This window comes from Coloeus monedula (assembly GCF_965178545.1).
Source record: "Coloeus monedula genome assembly, chromosome: 4".
In the NCBI taxonomy this organism is placed as follows: Eukaryota; Metazoa; Chordata; class Aves; order Passeriformes; family Corvidae; genus Coloeus; species Coloeus monedula.
The window spans coordinates 31,103,588-31,121,527 of NC_138784.1; the positions used below are offsets into that span (position 1 = coordinate 31,103,588).

The window sequence follows — 17,940 nt, forward strand, 5'->3', positions numbered from 1 at the left end:
CTGTTATCTTGGAACATATGAATCCAGTAAAAAACCCAAATGGTGACAGGGAAATATTTTTTAAATCTGCAAGGTCCTTTTAGGATCGTTAGCTATGTTGATATTTAAGTATGTTTATATACCCACATGTCTTGGGACTGTTGCTGTCTCCAACTAGAGAAGAAAAGCAGTATGAGTCATGCATGAGCATGATAACAACTGTACCTAAAAGGTGAAGTCCTGCTACTCTTGCAAGGGAGTTGGCCTGAAGCAACTCCAGATTTACGTGTGTAATAATTAGAGGTGGTAACTCAACTATTCTGTTTATTTCAGAAAGGAAAAGAAGTACATTTCCTCTACAACTTAGTGATTATAAAACAGTATTTTACTTACACTTTTCAGTGGGTTAAAATGTGTTGTGTCACTTAAATGCGTTCCTCGGCATAGGAAGTAAATAAGATAAGTGTGAAAATCAGTCAGAAACTCCACTCAACTCTTAGGAATTTAAGTACATTGGCATACACATGCCCTGGAAAACAAGTTTTCCTTCAGCATTCAGAAGTATCGTTTGAAGCTCCCCTGTGCCAGGACATTGAAGTATTTGTCTCACATGTGTAATGTGCAGAAAAGAGGGCTGAATTGGTTGCTGTGCTCCACTGACCACTTTAGAAAATGCAAGCCCTGATTATTTAGTTAGTTTGACAGAATGTTTATACCATTTTATTGTGAAAACCTCTAGGTATCAAGGGCTTTCAAGAAGCAGTGCTCAGTTTTGTCCTAGGTACCTTAGGCTACCGAAGTCAAAACCTTACAAGTGAGTCTGCCCAAAACTGACAACACAGTACTTCTGGTTTCTTCCTTTCTTTCCCCTTTGGTCTTCTGAAGCTTTAGGATTTGCTGTGTTTTGTGAGGTTTTACTTGTAGCCACAGGGTCTAGGTTTGTCTTAAAGGAAGCCGAAATCCCTTGATGGTAACTCCCTCCAAGAGCTGGATCGGTCGCAGACCAGCGGCTGTCAGCAGGAGGAACTGTCATCCCTCCGTCCAGCCGTACCTCTGGGAGATCATCGTGTCCCAGCTCCTGCTGTCCCCGCAGACACGACGGCCTTGAAAACTGAACAAACGAAGGGACTTCTGGCCCAGTCCCTCTGGCTAAGCTCTCTCCCACCTTCTTCCCCTCTCAGGCGTCCTTCCTTTTTCGAAGGAGGAGGACACCACAGCCCCGGCCCCCTCGGGACCGGCGGGCTCGCCCCGTGCGGCGGGACCCGGAGCGCCGAGGGGCTGATCCGGGTGTGCGGGCTGGGGAGCAGCGGAGCGGCCGCGGTGCGGGCGGGGCCGTGCAGGCGGGGCGTGCCCGGCGCTCCCGCGCGGCGGCGGCCGCGATCCCGATCCCGATCCCGCTCAGTCCCGCGGCCGCGGGGCTGGTGCTTGGGCGGCCCTGGGTGGCACCGCGCCCGGCACGGAGCAGCGGCCAGCAGCAGCAGCAACAGCACAAGCCCAAGCATGCCGGGCAGCGACACGGCGCTCGCCGTGGACAGGACGTACTCGGACCCGGAGCGGCACCGGCGCCGCAAGACGAGGGTAAGGCGGGTGAGAGCAGGCGGCCCGGGGAGGCGGCGGCGCCGGGGCTGCCCGGGGGGTTTGGGTGCCGAGCTCTGAGAGGCAGCAGCCAACCTGCAGCACGTTCCCCGTGAGGTCTCCGCGTTTGCTAGGCTGACGATCTAAAGGGAAGGTTTTTTCCTACGTGATTCTTCCATACTCTGAACACTTGTTGGTATAGGAAAATGAAATGAAACTGGATATTGACTTAATAGAAACCAATGTTCGAGGTATATCCTCAATCGAAACTAGAGGGATACAAGTGTAATAGAGAACTTACGCACCAGAGTCAACAGCACCGATGATTTAATGCCGTGACTCTGTGTCTCGATCACAGTGGTGAATACTAGGGTTTGGTTTTGTTTCTCAAGGTTTGTTTAATATAAACTCTGGAGCAGGTGATTGTATCTGGCAGCAGAGAAGTATTATGGTTCCTTTTATGAAGTTAAAAGAGGGCTGTGGTAGGAATGGAACTTGACAGAAAAAGTTCACCTGTGTGTTCTAGGGATAAAGTAAGAATATACTGTATATCCATGATGTATGGCTTTATGGAATAGTTTTTCTTATAGTCTTCTGGCAAGTTCATCTTTCTTTATTTTTATGTTTTGTTCATATGATATGTATAAACATAAACATGTATAGGCAAAGCTTGTGATCCTTTCATGTATTAAGTGGCTTTTATGGTAAGTGTTCTGTTTATGAAGGCACTTGGCTTTCTAGTTTAAAATTCTTACCTGAATGCTCAGCTCAAAGACATGTTAAAAAATGCCCCTTTCTTCCCATGCACTGCAGGAGAGGAAAAAGGAGGTTGCTCTAGCTGACTTGGGATATTGGCAGAAATTTTTCTTTCTTTTCTATGCTGAGATCTTGCGCCTGACAACAAATGAATTTTATGGTTTGAAGTGTAAGGATCAGCTGTTTGTGAGGGAAGATCTTTTCTGGGGGGTAACTGGGGTAAAGGTTTTGGGGGTTTTATTTTCCTCTACTGCGCATTAGCATTATTTTCCATCCCTCCAGCCCATTAATTGACAGTGATGAGAAGGAGATGGTGTGATTCAGAATAAGGAAATGTTTTAAAAACAGATAACCCTATACACTGTAGTGTTACTACTGGAGTCTACAATACTCTTCACACTGTGAGGTGGATGCATGTGCTAGTCATAATGGAGTTAAAAACGTTATGCTTTTCCTTTGTTTTCCTCTGTTGAAAGTTGAACTGATTAGTTTTTCCTTCATTGATCTTGCTGTAAGAATAGTGTAATACCTAGCTAAGTGTGGCCATGGAGAAAAGTTCCAATGTCTTCATAATTTTTGGTATATTTAAGAGTTAAACTCTACTCCTAGTACTCTAGTTGATTTGCTTAAATGCATAAATCTCATGCTGTGTGTCTTATTGTACTTGTGTATGGAAATTTAAAAAAAACAAAACCCAAAACCTCATGTTTAAGGCAGTTTTATAAAAGTATTGGTCTTCTGTCTAATACTGGATTTCTTTTAATCAGAATTAGTGTCTTCTTCCCTTCCTGTGACCATGAGAACTGGAAATACAACTCTATACAAGTTTTTAGAGTTGTATGTCATCGTGATGCTCCACAGTCCGGGCTTTACAAGTTGTGTCAGATATCACAGAACTTGTAATATAATTGCTAGGGATGGTAGCAGCATGTTGTATGTTCCAGATGGTGATAAGACCTTGCATTAAATCTGTTTGTGCTTAGTCCAGACAAATTGGAATTTTTCCCGGGCAAATTGCCTGGATAAGTTCTACATTTCTCTTACTGCCTTAACCGTGGCAGTAGAAATGGTCATGCACTGGAGCAGCAAGAACCGGCAGTATTATGTAGACAAAAGCAAGAAAGTAGAATGTATTTTTTGTTTAGAGACTGAATAAAAATCATCAGAGCAGCTGAAGTTAAAGCTGCCATCCCCAAACATGGATGGACAAGAACAATGCAGGGCATAAACACAACAATACAGAGCTGGTGGGGAGGTTCTCAAGAGCCCAAGCAGACTAGGGAGACTTGCTGTGTGAAGAATGCCTTGGACCTGGATTTGTTAGCAGGATAGGACGTGTTGTAAGTAGGGTGAGATCCATTTAACAAAGTCTGGGGAAAAGAGAGGTGTCAAAGTAGAAGCTGGATCTCCTAGTCTGTGTAACATAGGCTACCAAGTCCAGTTTTTAGGCAGGTGGGTTTTAAAGGAATTCTCCAGCTTATAGGTTACTACACGTGTCTTTCAAGCCCAGCTAAGGATTTTTCTTGTGAGAAAGTGGCACCTTTTCTCTGGGCAGGTAAAATGACAGTTTCAAAATTGCTGTTGTATGTACTGTAGGAAGGCATCATTAAATTCAGTTTGCAGAAGCTTTAGAACAATTTACTGTGAACATAGCCTTTGGAGTTTGTAAATGGTAGCGTCTGAGGGGAAACAGATCTAAACATTTTTGCTGCAACCAGATAGCTTTTTCAATATATAGCAACAGGTCTGTTCAATACCTTCTTCTTTGAGGCTATTTGAAGTATAAGATATCGTATATTAGGTTCTGCTAATAACTCTCCATATGTCACATTTTGTATGAAGTTCCCAGTGGCTGAAAGAGAGAAAATACTTTATTGAGGTACAGTGGGGTCATTCTTAACTTAGGAGAGTCGCTGCTGCTGAAGGCCAAATATTTTGAGGGAGAGGCTGTTCTCTCTTCCTTGGATGTTCTCTTCCTTGGATGTTCTCTTCCTTGGATGAATCACAAGAGAGTCCAGCTATGCTGTGCATGGCAGTACTGATTGGGGCATAAAACCACTATTACTTGAAGTGTAATGGAATTAGTGCTTTATATTCTGCCTTTATGTGATGGTATAGATTTATAGCCATGTGGTTGCCTTAGTTCTGGAAAATCATCCATCTCCAGATTTAAGAAGGGTGCCCTTCCAGGAGACCTCTCCTGCCTCTCCTTGCCAGTAGTATCTGGTTACTATAATCTGGATTACTGCAGCTCACTCTGGTGGTGTAGGTGGAATGCATAGACAGTACAGCCATGCAAAATGTTTCTGGTCCTCTCTGCTAATGCCAGTTGCTGCAGCTTCACTATGCTTAACATCTGGTACCAGCTGATTCCTGCAAGACTTCAAATACAAAGTTGTTTGAATGTTCTGAAAAACATTCAAAATCAGAACCTAAGATATGAAGGAGGACAATATTTGGGAATAGGAGCTGCATTTTTAGTTGTCATGAACAAAGTACTGCTCTTGCTGGAATGTAGCTTGAATTATAGTTTAAAAAGTGTCATAGTGCTTTCTTAAGGGATTTGATTTTGTAGTAAGCAGTGTGGAAGACTAGGGTGCTCAGATTCTGGCTACACTATTTCTTGATCAGTAAGTCCATGCAGAGGTCTATGGAATTGCAATAGTTAACATTCCTGATGCTCAAACTAGCCTGGCTATGCTAACTCATGCCTCATTGTGTTGACTTTTGCTTCAAGAGCACTGTGTTGGGACTGCCTTTCAAGGTTCTATAAGGGTCTATTGAAGCCACCTTTTTTTTTTTAATCTTCTGATCAGAACATTGCTTTTCACTCTAGATCTCTTACCCATTACTGAACAAGAATCCTCTGCATTTCATCAGGACTATAAATTGATATGTATAGCTTTATAGGAGAAAAAATCCTTTTCCAGTACAACTAAAACACATGACTGCATCCCATCAAGAGTCTATGTAGAAGTCTACTTACTTTTAACAAGTACCAGATGCATTAGAGAGAGAGAAACAGGAAGTCCCAATTGATTTCTTGCACTTTGGAGCCTATTAAAACTTTCTCTTTATTAGTGGAAAACATACTTAGAATTGTAAGAACCCTTCCTTTATTTAAAACAAGCAAACAAACACAGAAACCTTACCTGAAACAGGTGTGGTTTATTTATTAATGAATAGAGAAGCTTAACTTCAATCTTCTTGTTTTTTCAGCCTTAGACTAGCAGCAGAATCAGTGGTTTTTTTGGACGATTTAATTCTTACATGATCACACATATAAAAAGCTTACACTAAAAAAAAAAAGCAGAAATTCACTTGCTTTCTACTGATGAAAAAACATTCTGTGGAATGTCTCTTCTCATTTTCCATGTCTCTTTTATGATCCCTCCAATTCATCTTGTCTATAAGCAAGGCAGACTTTAATAATCCCCCCTCATATGTGTGTCTTTCTAAGCCTCTAATCACTTTCATCATCTGTCCTTGAATTCCCTTTATTTCTTAAAATCTTTAGTAGGTTTAGAGGAAATGACATAAAGGAACCTAAAAGGATTAAAAACAAACAAATAACTCCAAACGGAGTACCCCACCAAAGCAAACAAATCAAACAACAAAACCCCACCATTCTAACCAAAACAAAAAACTGCTCCACCCACAGTTTTAGGAGATGGGGATATTTAATCTCCTGGTGTTCTTTTAAATACAAAGATCACTGTAGAAGACTTGCCTGTTCTGGGCTCTTGTGATCTGTAACCAAACCTCCCAATGTTTTGTGCTCAAAGACCTTAAGCACACTTTTCCCCACAGTTCCCTCAGGTTTGGACATAAGATGAAAATAATTTGATGAGAGAGAATTTTGCTGGGACCTCCAAGCTTTGGTTTTAAATCCACAGTGTAATTAGAAATGTGTAAAACCTGTCAAAGGGTAGCCTGCATGATGCAGGGGTATTGTAAATAGGAGAGAGAAGCCATAATTTTAATATGAACCCCAAAAGACTGATTAGTTTGTTGAACTGAAGAAAAGCCTGGTTTGTTCATTTAAAACAGTAAACATGTTTTAATTATTTTGTCACTTCAGAACTGTTTAAAAAACTTCTTACTTTTTTATTCCCTAGTGCCAGAAAGGAATATTAGGAAGTTTCCAAAGCTGGTATCTTTTTTCTGTGAGTTTTGGGACTAAATACACCTAAAAGCTAAAGGGCAATGTTATGCCAAATGAAACAAAAGGGGAAGCTGTTTCTGTACAGCCTAATATAGCATTGCTGTACTCCCCTGATCCTGCAAGGGGAACCTCTTTGGTAGACTTGTAAGCTATAAAGCTTGTGTTCTCACCCAGTCCATCTTTTCGCTAACCCAAGAAGACTGTTTTAAACAAGAAGAAGAATGAGTGATGCATCTTCTTTTTAAGGTTTAAACTGATTTTAAGTTTGGAATTTATAATTCCAAACTTTTATAATTTTTGGTTTCCACCAGGAAAATTCATGTCTCTGAAGACTGTAGAGTCTTTTTTCCTTTGCTGTGCTGTTGATCCATCCTCAGTGGATGATCAGGACTTACAGGACTGGGGAATTCTTATCACCTTTTATATATTAGGTATATGTATAGAAATAAAAGTCACTGGGGTAAAATTGCCAACCTTCTGATTTGCTTTCCTTTTGAAGGACAGGTAATTGTTCTTCTGTCAGTGGTGATGCTGGGGGGTGGCAAGAGCTGTAGATGCCTGCCTTGCTTACTGTCATCATCTCCATAGGTAAGGCTTTTACTAGGCACCACCTGGCACAAGGTCTGCACAGAGGCTGAGCCTTCAAGGTTTTGGTGGATTTGACATCTAATATTGTCCAAGCTAAAAAGATTCCCACTGCACATTGTCCCATTTTAGTTCTTTTGGGAGCATTAACAAGTGTGCAGCTTTCATCTTCACCCCCACAGTGAATATGGTTTTGGGAAAGACTTGTGTGGGAGGTGAATTTCTATGTAGTTCTGGGGAATGGTGGAATATAATTCTCCCTTTTCACTTATGTATCCAGTGGAGAAACTTTACAAAAGAGCATTGCAGTATTTACTACTGAAAGTTTCCTGTGCTTCCCTTAGTCTGAAAGAGGGAGGATTAGTATGCAAAGCCAAAAATAAACCTGCCGATCTGAAGCCTTCACATATGGGACCACGTATGTACTGGAATGTCTTGAATCTTACCAGACACTCAGCAAGTGAGAACTCCTCTAAAGCATTTTTTTATATCATCATACATAATCTAAGCTTTAATTTAGGGACAAGGAGGGAGTGGAGGGATGTCTCTACCAGATGAGGTATAAAGAATACCTACAAATTGTGAACTGTGATGCTGTTACTGTAGAAAGCTGAAATGAGGCTTTTTGTTTTCAAAAAAATTACAGAAATGCTTAATATTGAGAGCTTGCTCACTTCGTTATTGCTCTATTTAGGGGTTGCAACTGGATAAAATTCCAGAGGGCAGAAGTTCTTGAAACCACTGGTACTAATATTTTCTTACTTACCTTAGTACTGGACACTGTGTGTTTCAATGGACCTTTGATATAAAGTATTTAGCATCAATTCTTGATAATTCTCAGTTAACCTTTACTATAGTAGGCACGTTTTCCTTGGTTTCTCCTATTTGTGTACAGTTTAGGTAACAGTTGCCTTCCTTTGTAAATATTTGTTTCAGTAGCTTTGGATGAAGAAGTGCTGGGGATGTGAAGAATTGACACTGTGCTATTGAATTAAAATGAAAATGTGATTCAGGTTGTGCTGAATTAATTGGAAACTTTTGATTAACATCAGGAGCCTATAGAACCAATCTGAGATGAATTAGAACAGACTTACGGAAAATTCTCTGTATATTAAATGTTCTTTACAGGATGGTAGATGCTGCTTCCAGTTCATACTACAGTCTCCTTTAGCTTTAACCAGGATGGTGTAGGTGGGTTTTTAACTTCATTTTTGCTTTGTAAATAAATGCTCTTGTAGTGGGCTTGGCTAAAAATGTATGGAAGCCTGTTTAATTTCCTGGCAAAGATTGTGATAAAAAGAGCAGCCACTGTGTGTGCATCTAAGGGCTGCAGCAGTTAAACACTCTATTTAGCTATGTAATGTGATTTTTTTTTTTTTGTTAAAGTTAGTAGAAGTGTGGCTTTCAAAAAGGCTATGACATGATTGGCTTCTCAAGCACTAAATAAGATTTTTTTTTTTAAGTTGTCTTGCTCCTCTTTTTTAAAGCAAGCCTTTTCAGTTGAAGATGAAGGATTATGATGAAAATTGGTGTTTTAAAGATAGGGAAGACTGCAGTGCTTTGGAGTCAGTTTATGTATACAAAAGGTGTTGATTTATAAGGTTAGAAAAAGCATTAAGCAGAGCTAGTGGACGTGTAAGTCTTCCATTCTTAAATAAACAAACGAAACCTGATATTGCCTACGGCCACCAAAAGTAAGTAACACAGCTTACAGGAAATGTGAGCAGTCACGGTTTTGGGGTCTGTGGATTATTAGTTTTTAAATATAAGGGAATTTCTAAGTGGGCTTTAAGTGCTAGACTACAAGAATTACTGTTACAGGAAGAGAAGCCTTGTTAGGGTAAGTTGATGTAGCAAGTTTCTCTGGTTTTACGGCATTCACTCCCTTTATTCCAAGTTATTCCAGTACATGTAATACAGAAATTAGAATTCAGCTAGTGCTCGTTGTTCAAATGCAAAATGATATAAATATGCTGAAAATGTGCTGCTTTATACCAGCATGTCTGTACAGGTGAGTGATGAACAAAGATCAAACTGACAGACCAATTACAACTGACTCTGAACATTTTTCTAAATCAGGGCAGTACAGCTTAGTGTACTGTACTGCTAGTGTGCCAAGGACTTGCTAAGATTCACTGCTTCACCCTCACTTCCTAGGAAATTAATGTATATGAAATGGGAGCTGGCTATGGGACTCCATTGGCCTTTGACTGTGTTTTGGATTATTGTAGACAAGAAGCTTTGGTTGAAGGTTTCAAGGACAGGTGAAAGCTTTGGAACCTAGTAGGATCAAACCCAGTACTAGTCTGAAAGAGACATTTAGTGTTAGAAAGATTAAATTAACAGGTCTTGTTAGTAAGAGTTGCCTAGGTCAGGTGTGAAGACCTTTCTTACTCAAGAAAGACCAAAGATGACTGTTCACTCATTCACAGCTGCTTCTCCAGTCTGTGGCACTGCAGGGTGCTGCCTTTGCCCTGACAGCATTTCTGAAGCCGCTCAGAGTGGACTTGTACCAAGTCCATTAGGAGCACCTAGCCTGGGGCTCCTTCACCCTCCCTGTGGTCATACTGCGCTTACAGATACTGCACCCCTCCCAGTGCCAAGCCCCCTCTCTGTACCGGGGCTGAAGGGAGGGGGTAGTGTGGGTGTGACTGGGCAGCTCTCAGTAGCTTTTGGGCATGTTCAGGGCAATAGCAAGGAATGGAGAAGATAGCAGGGAAACATGATGAAGAGAGGAATAGAGGTGGGACTTCATGTGCTCAGCCTAAAATGGAGTCACTGCCCAGAACAGAGCCTCCTCCAAAGGCCAGGTGTAATTTTCTTTTCCCCCTTCTTTAGTCCACACAGATGACTTGAAAATAAAATGTTTCAGTATTTGGTATTACTCCAGCTACTGATGCATGTGCATAATTTGGAATTGTGTGGCTCTTACTGTGTTAGGAATCTTTGTTTTACCAGGGGTTTTGGCAGGAGTAACATGTGTCATGGTTGCTCCTGATATGTTTTGTCAGAAGAGCAAAATATCTCTTTGCTTTATCAGGTTTGTTATTTCTTTCTTCTCCCATCCCTGCCCAGGGAAAGAAGCTATCTTTGTTCATTCCTCTGTCCTGCCATACCTTAAGGAAGAAATCTGGCTACATCTTGTCACCTGTATCCAGTCCTTTTTTGAAGCAAATTACAAAGTTTCACCTTGATGAACAAAAAAAGAATTACAGCCTTCTCCTAAAATAAGAGTTTAAGGGATATTCTTAGTAGTCTTTTTTAAAGCCGGATAGTAAATGTCAGCAGGCCGATTCAAGCTGCCAGGCTTCTGGTGTACTAAAATGGGTCCACAGAAGGTTTACAGTGAGTTTGCCATACTCTCATGTTGTTGTCCTCCTCAGCTTTTTGTGCAGGTCTCTACAGTGGAACCCTTTCTTCACGTGTGAACTGGTGCAAGGGGTGACTGAGGCCCTTCTGATACCCAGCATCATCACAAGCAGGTGTTGCTGGCTCTGGTGAGGGCCTATGATCTGTATAACAGTTAGGCTCTTTCTGTCATGTGCAAGTGGTTTGGATTTTATCCCAGAGGCATGGGAAGGCTGGGGATGAGAGAGAGAGTAAAAGCATTTATAAACGAGACCTGAGGAAGATTTAAGAAAAGGGTAATAGTGAAGACAATGAAAAGTTTGACGATCAGTGAGAGCTTCTCCTCTGGTTGCCAATAGTTATATGAAGAAATTCTGAGACTGTCCTTGTTGGCTCTTGCGTGTTTTGTTCCCATAAACTGTATGGATGTGGTTATGAGTAATTTGTCTTGGGAAGCACCAAGGAGCATTACTGCCTGTAAGAGCTAGATGCTTATTGCTACTCGTAAAATGAAGTGTGCCATTGTCAGGTTATTCCTTTGTGTCTTTCCGGTGTTAAAGCCTATGGTATCCTCTCTCTAGTGCAAAGAGAGATCCTATTGAGCAAATCTTCTGTTGCTGATATTTAAAAAACTGATTTCAATGCATTTCTACCTGAGGAACATCATTGTGTCTTGCAGCATAAATTTAATGTGCACCCATAGTTTTTATGAGCTTTTTTTTCTGCCTCCAAGGAACTCTAGTTCTCCTTTTTCACCAAGTAACTGGAAAGTCCTGAAGAGCAGCTGAGTTCAGGAGGATGATTAAGACAGGACCTATGACCTAACAAAGCTCGATCTGAAAGTGATAGAGTGGAATCTCTGGTGACAGTCATAAGACTTTGTGTCAAGCTTTGTTTTGTGTCTATTGATGCCAGAAGCTATGATATTTTTGGGGGGTTGGGAAGCTGGGCTTTGAGTGCAGGAGCTTACAAACTGTTCTTGCAAAAGATGTTTTGACCTATGTTGCCACTTTTCATGCATACTTTAGGTGGGACTTCTTGGTTTTTAGTGACTATGTATATTACACTGTAGCCTATGTGCAAACTGCTCTTTGATTTTGAAGAATTTCTCTTGTGATGAAGATACACCCACTTGTGGCGCTTTGGAACAAATAGCCTAGGCCTTGTTTGAGTTATTCTTGTTTGGACTTGAGAGAGTCAGCTAGAGTAATCTTCATGTGTACTGTGCCAGTACTTAATGTCAGAGAAGGCTGAAGTTCAGTGATTTCCTTGAACAGAATCTCTGTTTTGAGATGAAGTCAAGAGCAGTGGTGACAACTACTGCCTAAGGCTCTGGTGACATGGGTTCAGGCCACTGTGACAGCTCTCAGCCCTTCTATAATGGTGGGAGTCATTTAACCTCTCTGAAAAAAATCTGTTTTCTCCCAGCATGCACAGGGGAAGGGATAAATACTGTGAAGGATACATATTTCAGAATCATTAACGGTCCAAGTGGATACTTCAAGGAAAAACCACCTGTTACTATTTTTTGGGCTTCTAAAAATACACAGTGGATGCATGTTCCTGCTTTCTACATCAGGCAGCTTTTAATACTATCTGCCATAGGTTCTTCTTCCCCTCAAATTGGGTAAGTCTTGTGTAACTGTCTGAAATTGGCCCTTTTCTCTCAAGACAGTTGTGCGCCCTTTGTAATCGAGACTGGGAAAGCACTTGCAGTGATCTGTCTAATCTCTGTTGATTTTGAAGAAGCTCAGACTACATCACATAAAGCTGCATACCTGAAGCTGGGCAAGACTAAACCTAGTGTAAATAGCTGTGGCAGTGAATATTGCAAACACTGCATAAAAGATGCAAGTTTCACTATTTTTCATGCATTATAGAACTAGATGTATGTACTGAATATCTAGACATCTGTGCCAAATTACTCTTGAGTGGGTCTTAAGGTTCTTTCTATTAGGCAGAAAAGCAAAAGAATTTTCTGGCTCTCCCTCTCACATAGTGCATTCTTAATATTACTGATTCTTCATTTCACTTATGCATAATTGTTTTAGGAAAACTTGAAAAAAACACCACTGTCTTTTTGCCAGCTTTGCCATTATGCAAAAAAATCATTGGTCTCTGGTTGTTCCGAAATTTGGCAGTACAGGATGTTAACTTTCCTTTCCTATTGCTTTTTTATATATAAAGGAAGAAAGGTGAAAAAATATCAATAAGTGACTTGGAAAGAAGGAGAGGAATCTTAAATTTACCTTATTGTTACTGCAAGGATGTCTGATTTTAGGAAAAGAAAGGCCTATGATTATTTTGTAGACTCCCTGATAAAATGGCTTTAAAATGTCTCTGTTGTGGTTTAACCATCCAAGCCCCAGGCAGCCACTTGCCCATTCCCCCGACAGTGGGACTGGGGAGAAAATTGGAAGGGTAAAAGCTGAAAAACTCATGGGTTGAGATAAGGACAGTTCAATGGGGAAAGCAAAAGCTGCACACACAAGCAAAGCAAAACAAGGAATTAATTAACTTCTTCCAAACGACTGATGCGTGTTCAGCCATCTTCAGGAGAGCAGAGCCCCACCAGTTACTTGCGAAGACAAATGTCATCACTGAATGTCTCCCCTCTTCCTCCCTCTTCCCTCCACTTTATATAGTGAGTATGATGCCATGTGGTATGGAATATCCCTGTGGTCAGCTGGGGACAGCTGTCCTTGCTGTGTCTCCTTCTGACATCTCGTGCAACTCCAGCCTTGTTGCCAATACAAAAATCAGAAAAGGCCTTGGCTCCGAATGAGCCCTGCTCAGCAATAACAAAAACATCTCTGTATTATCAACCCTGTGTTCAGCACAAATCCAAAACACAGCCCCATATTAGCCACTGTGAAGGAAATTAACTCTACCACAGACAACACCAGTGCAGTCACATAGAGTTAAATTCACTTCATTTATGTCCATTGCACATTGCAATAAGCCTTAATTTCTATTTTTAAGAGGAAATTTTTCTCTCTGATTTCATCCAGTGTAATTTGCTATTTTTAGGGGTGTGAACTCCTAGTAGTTTAGTGAGACAAAATTTTAATAGCTGTGTCTAAATTCTTATTTAAAATTTATCACTCCGTGTTTCTGTGTAGGGCCAAATACGTTGCTTATGATGATGACTAACCACACTGATGGACTGATAAATACATATTTTAGTGAAGATAGGGTTAGTGAATTGGAAATGGAAAGAAATTCTCCTTCCAATTTGATTTTGATCAGTCTCGTGTCTTAACACATGGAACCATTGTATCAATGTGTTTTAAGGCTCCAGAGCAGCTTGGAAATATTTTATTTGAACTGAGCTTCTGAAATTCCAGTGCAAGGAGCAGTGAACTTTCCAAATATTTTACTGGCCAACACATGGAGCAATGTCTTTAATTCCTGTAGTAATTACTCTTTGCTGAATTTGGGGAAGCTTTGATTTTTGAGTGTAGTGATTTGTACCATTCACTGCTGTTATTAACATACTATCAAGATTCGGTTCTGAGGCTTCTGTGATAAACTTGCATCATTCTCTAAATGTTTTTTCTCCCTGGAGCAGACAGGTCTATCTGTTGACATTATCTTTGCAACAGCAATAAGATTTAGGAGACTTTAGGCTAAGACTATGCTCAGCTTTCGTCTGTCAGCACTACAACCACGATAGGCAATTCAATTTATGAGACTTCTGGCTAAAATTGTGATGTTACATGTAAGAGTAGAATCCATTTAGCCACTGAAATACTAATGTTTTAATAAAAATAATTAATACATGTTATTATTGTAATTCACACTGGCCATTAAATCCCAAAAGAGGATATGTCCCAAGCCAATAGCATGGTAGCTCACAGATGAACAATTATTAACAGTGACTTCCTTATCTTCATAGCCCTTACCTCTGTTGTGCCAATTTTGTCCTTTCTTAATGATGTTGATAAACTACAATATCTGTACAAGTTTCCCCAGAGATGGAAAACTGCAGGGACTGGTATGAAATGTAGGTCCCAGAAAAAAAGAATAGCATTCTATGTATTTCACATGGTGTAATTTCACAATATTTTATTCCCACAAACAAAACATTGGAGGAAAATGTTAGTCAGATTTTCTAAGATAAATAGAGTATTCATCCTTCCATTCTGTTTGTGCTCATTTTTGTAAAAGGAGAAGACATGTTGCATACAAATAAAGCATGGAAAGGGTATAAATATTTTATATGCTTGTAATGTATGTCACCTATGTGCTGATAACAAGAAGGAGCAGCTGGGTGTAGAAGAGAAAGATCTAACTGCAGGTTAAGAGAGTAAATCAAGATAAAATTTTTATTCATGGTAAATTTCAAATTACTCTGCAAACTTGAGGAACAGCAAAATTACATTACTCCTTTGGAAAGGAAGCCTGTTAAGTTTATGAATGTAATTTCAATGTTAGAAGCAAGGAATTTCCTTTAAGTCCTTTGCTTCTCTCCTGGAAATTATTTTACATGTTTCCTGAGGCTTTTTTATAATTCATATTTGTCTAAGTGAATTATATTCTGTCTAGTAAATATGACAGGGGAGTAGAGGCTTCAAAGGTAATGAGCCCAGACATGTTGTGAAAATTATTTTCATGTGTCCTCACCAGGCGCCTATCCATTCTTATAGGGAGTGGAAGTCAGAGACAATTTTCCTGTTACCCACTGGCTGGCACGCTGGTGCATCAGCAGGCAGATAGTTTAAGATTATCCAGAGAATATGCTTTCTTGCCCATTTGTTGGGCCAGGAAGGTTTTGCAAGGAACTGTTGAAGTTGAAGCCATTATAAAGGACAATTAAAGACACTGGAGCAATCAGAAAATACTCTATAGCATTTTGGGAGCATAAAAGAATCTGAGGGGTGGGGTGAAGAAATCTGGGAAGATGCTGCTGGTGTTGTTGCTTTAAGAAATAACTCTAAGGTCCATATGTTCCCACATTTCATTTTTTTTCCTGAACTAATGTTTCTGCTGGATTGTGAGGGATTATACAGCAGACTGTCCCTGCCTCCTCTTACCAATTCACGTGTGTGTAAGGGAATACAGCAATTGTTCTATTCTGCTGTTCAAGCTGAGCTAAGGCTCAAATCTCTAAGTAGTGCCTATTTAGCCACTAATCAGGTGTAATGTCTGCCCTCTGATCACAGAATCATAGACTGGTTTGGCTTGGAAGGGACCTTGAAGATCATCCACTTCCAACCCTCCTGCCATGGGCAGGGAACCTTTCACTAGCCCAGGTTGCTCAAAGCCCTGTGCAGCCTGGCCTTGAAGTGCCTGATAGTGTCTATGTCTGTGCCATGGAGCTCTGCCACTAAAGACAGCTTTATGCTCTAATTTGAATGGAGCTTCCATATCATCAGGGTAGGGATGAATTGATAAAAGTATATTAATCCCGAAAACGCGAATAATGATCTTCCCAAAGTGCACAGGTGAAGGTGTTCCAGCATCTTCAGTGTCTCATGTTGAAGTGTAGAAAGAAAGAGCATTCCTTAGGAACACTGGGAAGGCAATTTTGCTATGAATATATCCCAACCAACTCTTGGGCTTTTAGCAGCAAATAGGTGGCCAGAGAAATCACTGTGAGGGAAGCACTGTAGATGCCTTCAGAATGAGATGGTGTGCCTTTGGGCAGGCATAACATGTCAAGTGAAGAAGGAGATATTGACAGCAGAGCACTTTGTTTGTGGTTCTTGGTGTTACTCAAAGTGCTTCCTGCCACAATTGACATGCAGCATTAATCCTGTATCCACTCCATTCTGATGTGCCTCTTTTCTTATCGTGCCATTGCTCTCTTCATTGAGAACAAGAGCTGTAGGAGGTGTTTGGATACACATAGACTGCATCTTTGAAATTTTAGCTGGATTCATTTCTTTCCTTTTTTCTTTTTGTCTTTTTGACCATTTCCATGGTTGCATTTGTTATTTGAAACTTAAATCATAGTATTTAGTTTTAACCAGCTGTTGGTCTTGATTTTTTCCATCCATGTTTCATGAGTTAATTTAAGATTCACAGAAGACTCGTGTTAACTAAATTTGGGCATATGTTTCACGCGGTAGGGGGATACATGGAAAATTCTTGTCAATCAATATTTTAAATTCTCTCTCCAAGAGTACATCGTATTCATTGCTGTCTAGTGATTTGTTTGATTTGGGCTTTTTTTCTGCCAGTAGATGCACTTAATTGTTTGACAGTGTTTCAGTGTCTTCAGGTGCATAGTATAGTGATGTTCCTGATAATTTTTTTGAGAATCTGGATTCATACATGCTTGTCAATACAAATAGCTGTTGATGTTGGTCAAATATTTGAAATGCCTTTCTGCACTGCTTAGCTGCCAGACAGTGTGGAAGAACGGTCTTTACTGAGGTACCTCTGGTTGCTGCTTTTGAAACTCTGGATCTAGAGGTCTTGACAGAGCTCTGGGGTTTTCAGTATGCTTCATTCCTGTGTGTGACATTAATACTTCATTTTCATGAGCAGTGAAGCAATAAAATCATGACCTTCAGAAAAAAATTGGGATTTTGCTTTTTTTTTTTAACGGATTGTTGTGTAGTATCTTACCAAGTGTTAAGTGTTTTAACAGCTTGCCTATACTTTGTGTGTTTTCAATAAAAAAATAAACTACAACTTAATACGTGTTGAACTTTGCTGCATACAAGGCTGGATACTGCAGGTAATTTTGTAGCTCTGGTTCAGTTTTTGCTTGCCAAACATTAGACATCCATATTAAGATTCATAACCAGAAGAACTGAAGCTTCAGTTGCATAAAGATGTCTTCATTTTTTTTCAAGACTTTCCCTATTAGCTTTTCCAGTCTAGAGAAGGATTGTCCAATAAGATGTACCAAAGACTGTAACCTATTTTGTATGGTTACTTGCTGTCCCCTGTCTAGTTGATGAAACTTTCTTTCACAAGTATATTTAATAGAAAAAATTAAAATCTGTAGAGTTGTAAAAGAATGTGAAGTGCTCAACCAGAACAGTTAAAATTGTAACCAACAGCTTGAGGTTCTTAAATAGGTAAATATACACAGAGGATTTCAGCAGTTCCAGGCTCTCATGGCTTGATTTCAAGCTAGAGTGCCATCACCTCTCTTCAGTGCTGAATTATTCAGGTGTATAAGCCAGTTCAGTATACCTCAATTTTAGAGGTAACTAGATGACATTGATTCTGTTACGTGTTTGCTGAAGATGTAAGAGCAATATATGGAAAGCAGGTTGTGCCTGCAGTCCTTTTAAATGCTCTGGCTTGGATGCACAACCATTTTCCAGGTTGTTGTTGTCAATATTAAGTAGTTATGGATGTTTTCTGGATAAGCTCCATTCAAATCATGGCTAGTGGGGGGACCATTACAGCACAGTTGCACTTTTAATGGGAGAGATGTGTGGCTTGGACACTCCTGATTAATAATGTACTGAAAACATGGTCCAAAGTAAAATTTTTACAGGAGTAGGACAAAAACTAGACTTAACTTGTGTCATGGAAGTACTGCAGCATGAGTAAGCTGCTGTTGAACT

At 40.2% G+C, this 17,940-nt stretch overlaps 1 protein-coding gene across 1 annotated transcript in view; it reads left to right on the forward strand.

The window, feature by feature from the left end:
- The first annotated feature begins 1,389 nt into the window (after window positions 1-1,389).
- Window positions 1,390-17,940, forward strand: part of TMCC3 (transmembrane and coiled-coil domain family 3) — a 42,667-nt gene continuing 26,116 nt past the window's right edge. Inside the window, exon 1 of the mRNA XM_082279858.1 lies at window positions 1,390-1,557. Coding sequence (XP_082135984.1) covers window positions 1,480-1,557 — 78 coding nt within the window. The 5' untranslated portion in view covers window positions 1,390-1,479. The remainder of the gene's footprint in view (window positions 1,558-17,940) is intronic.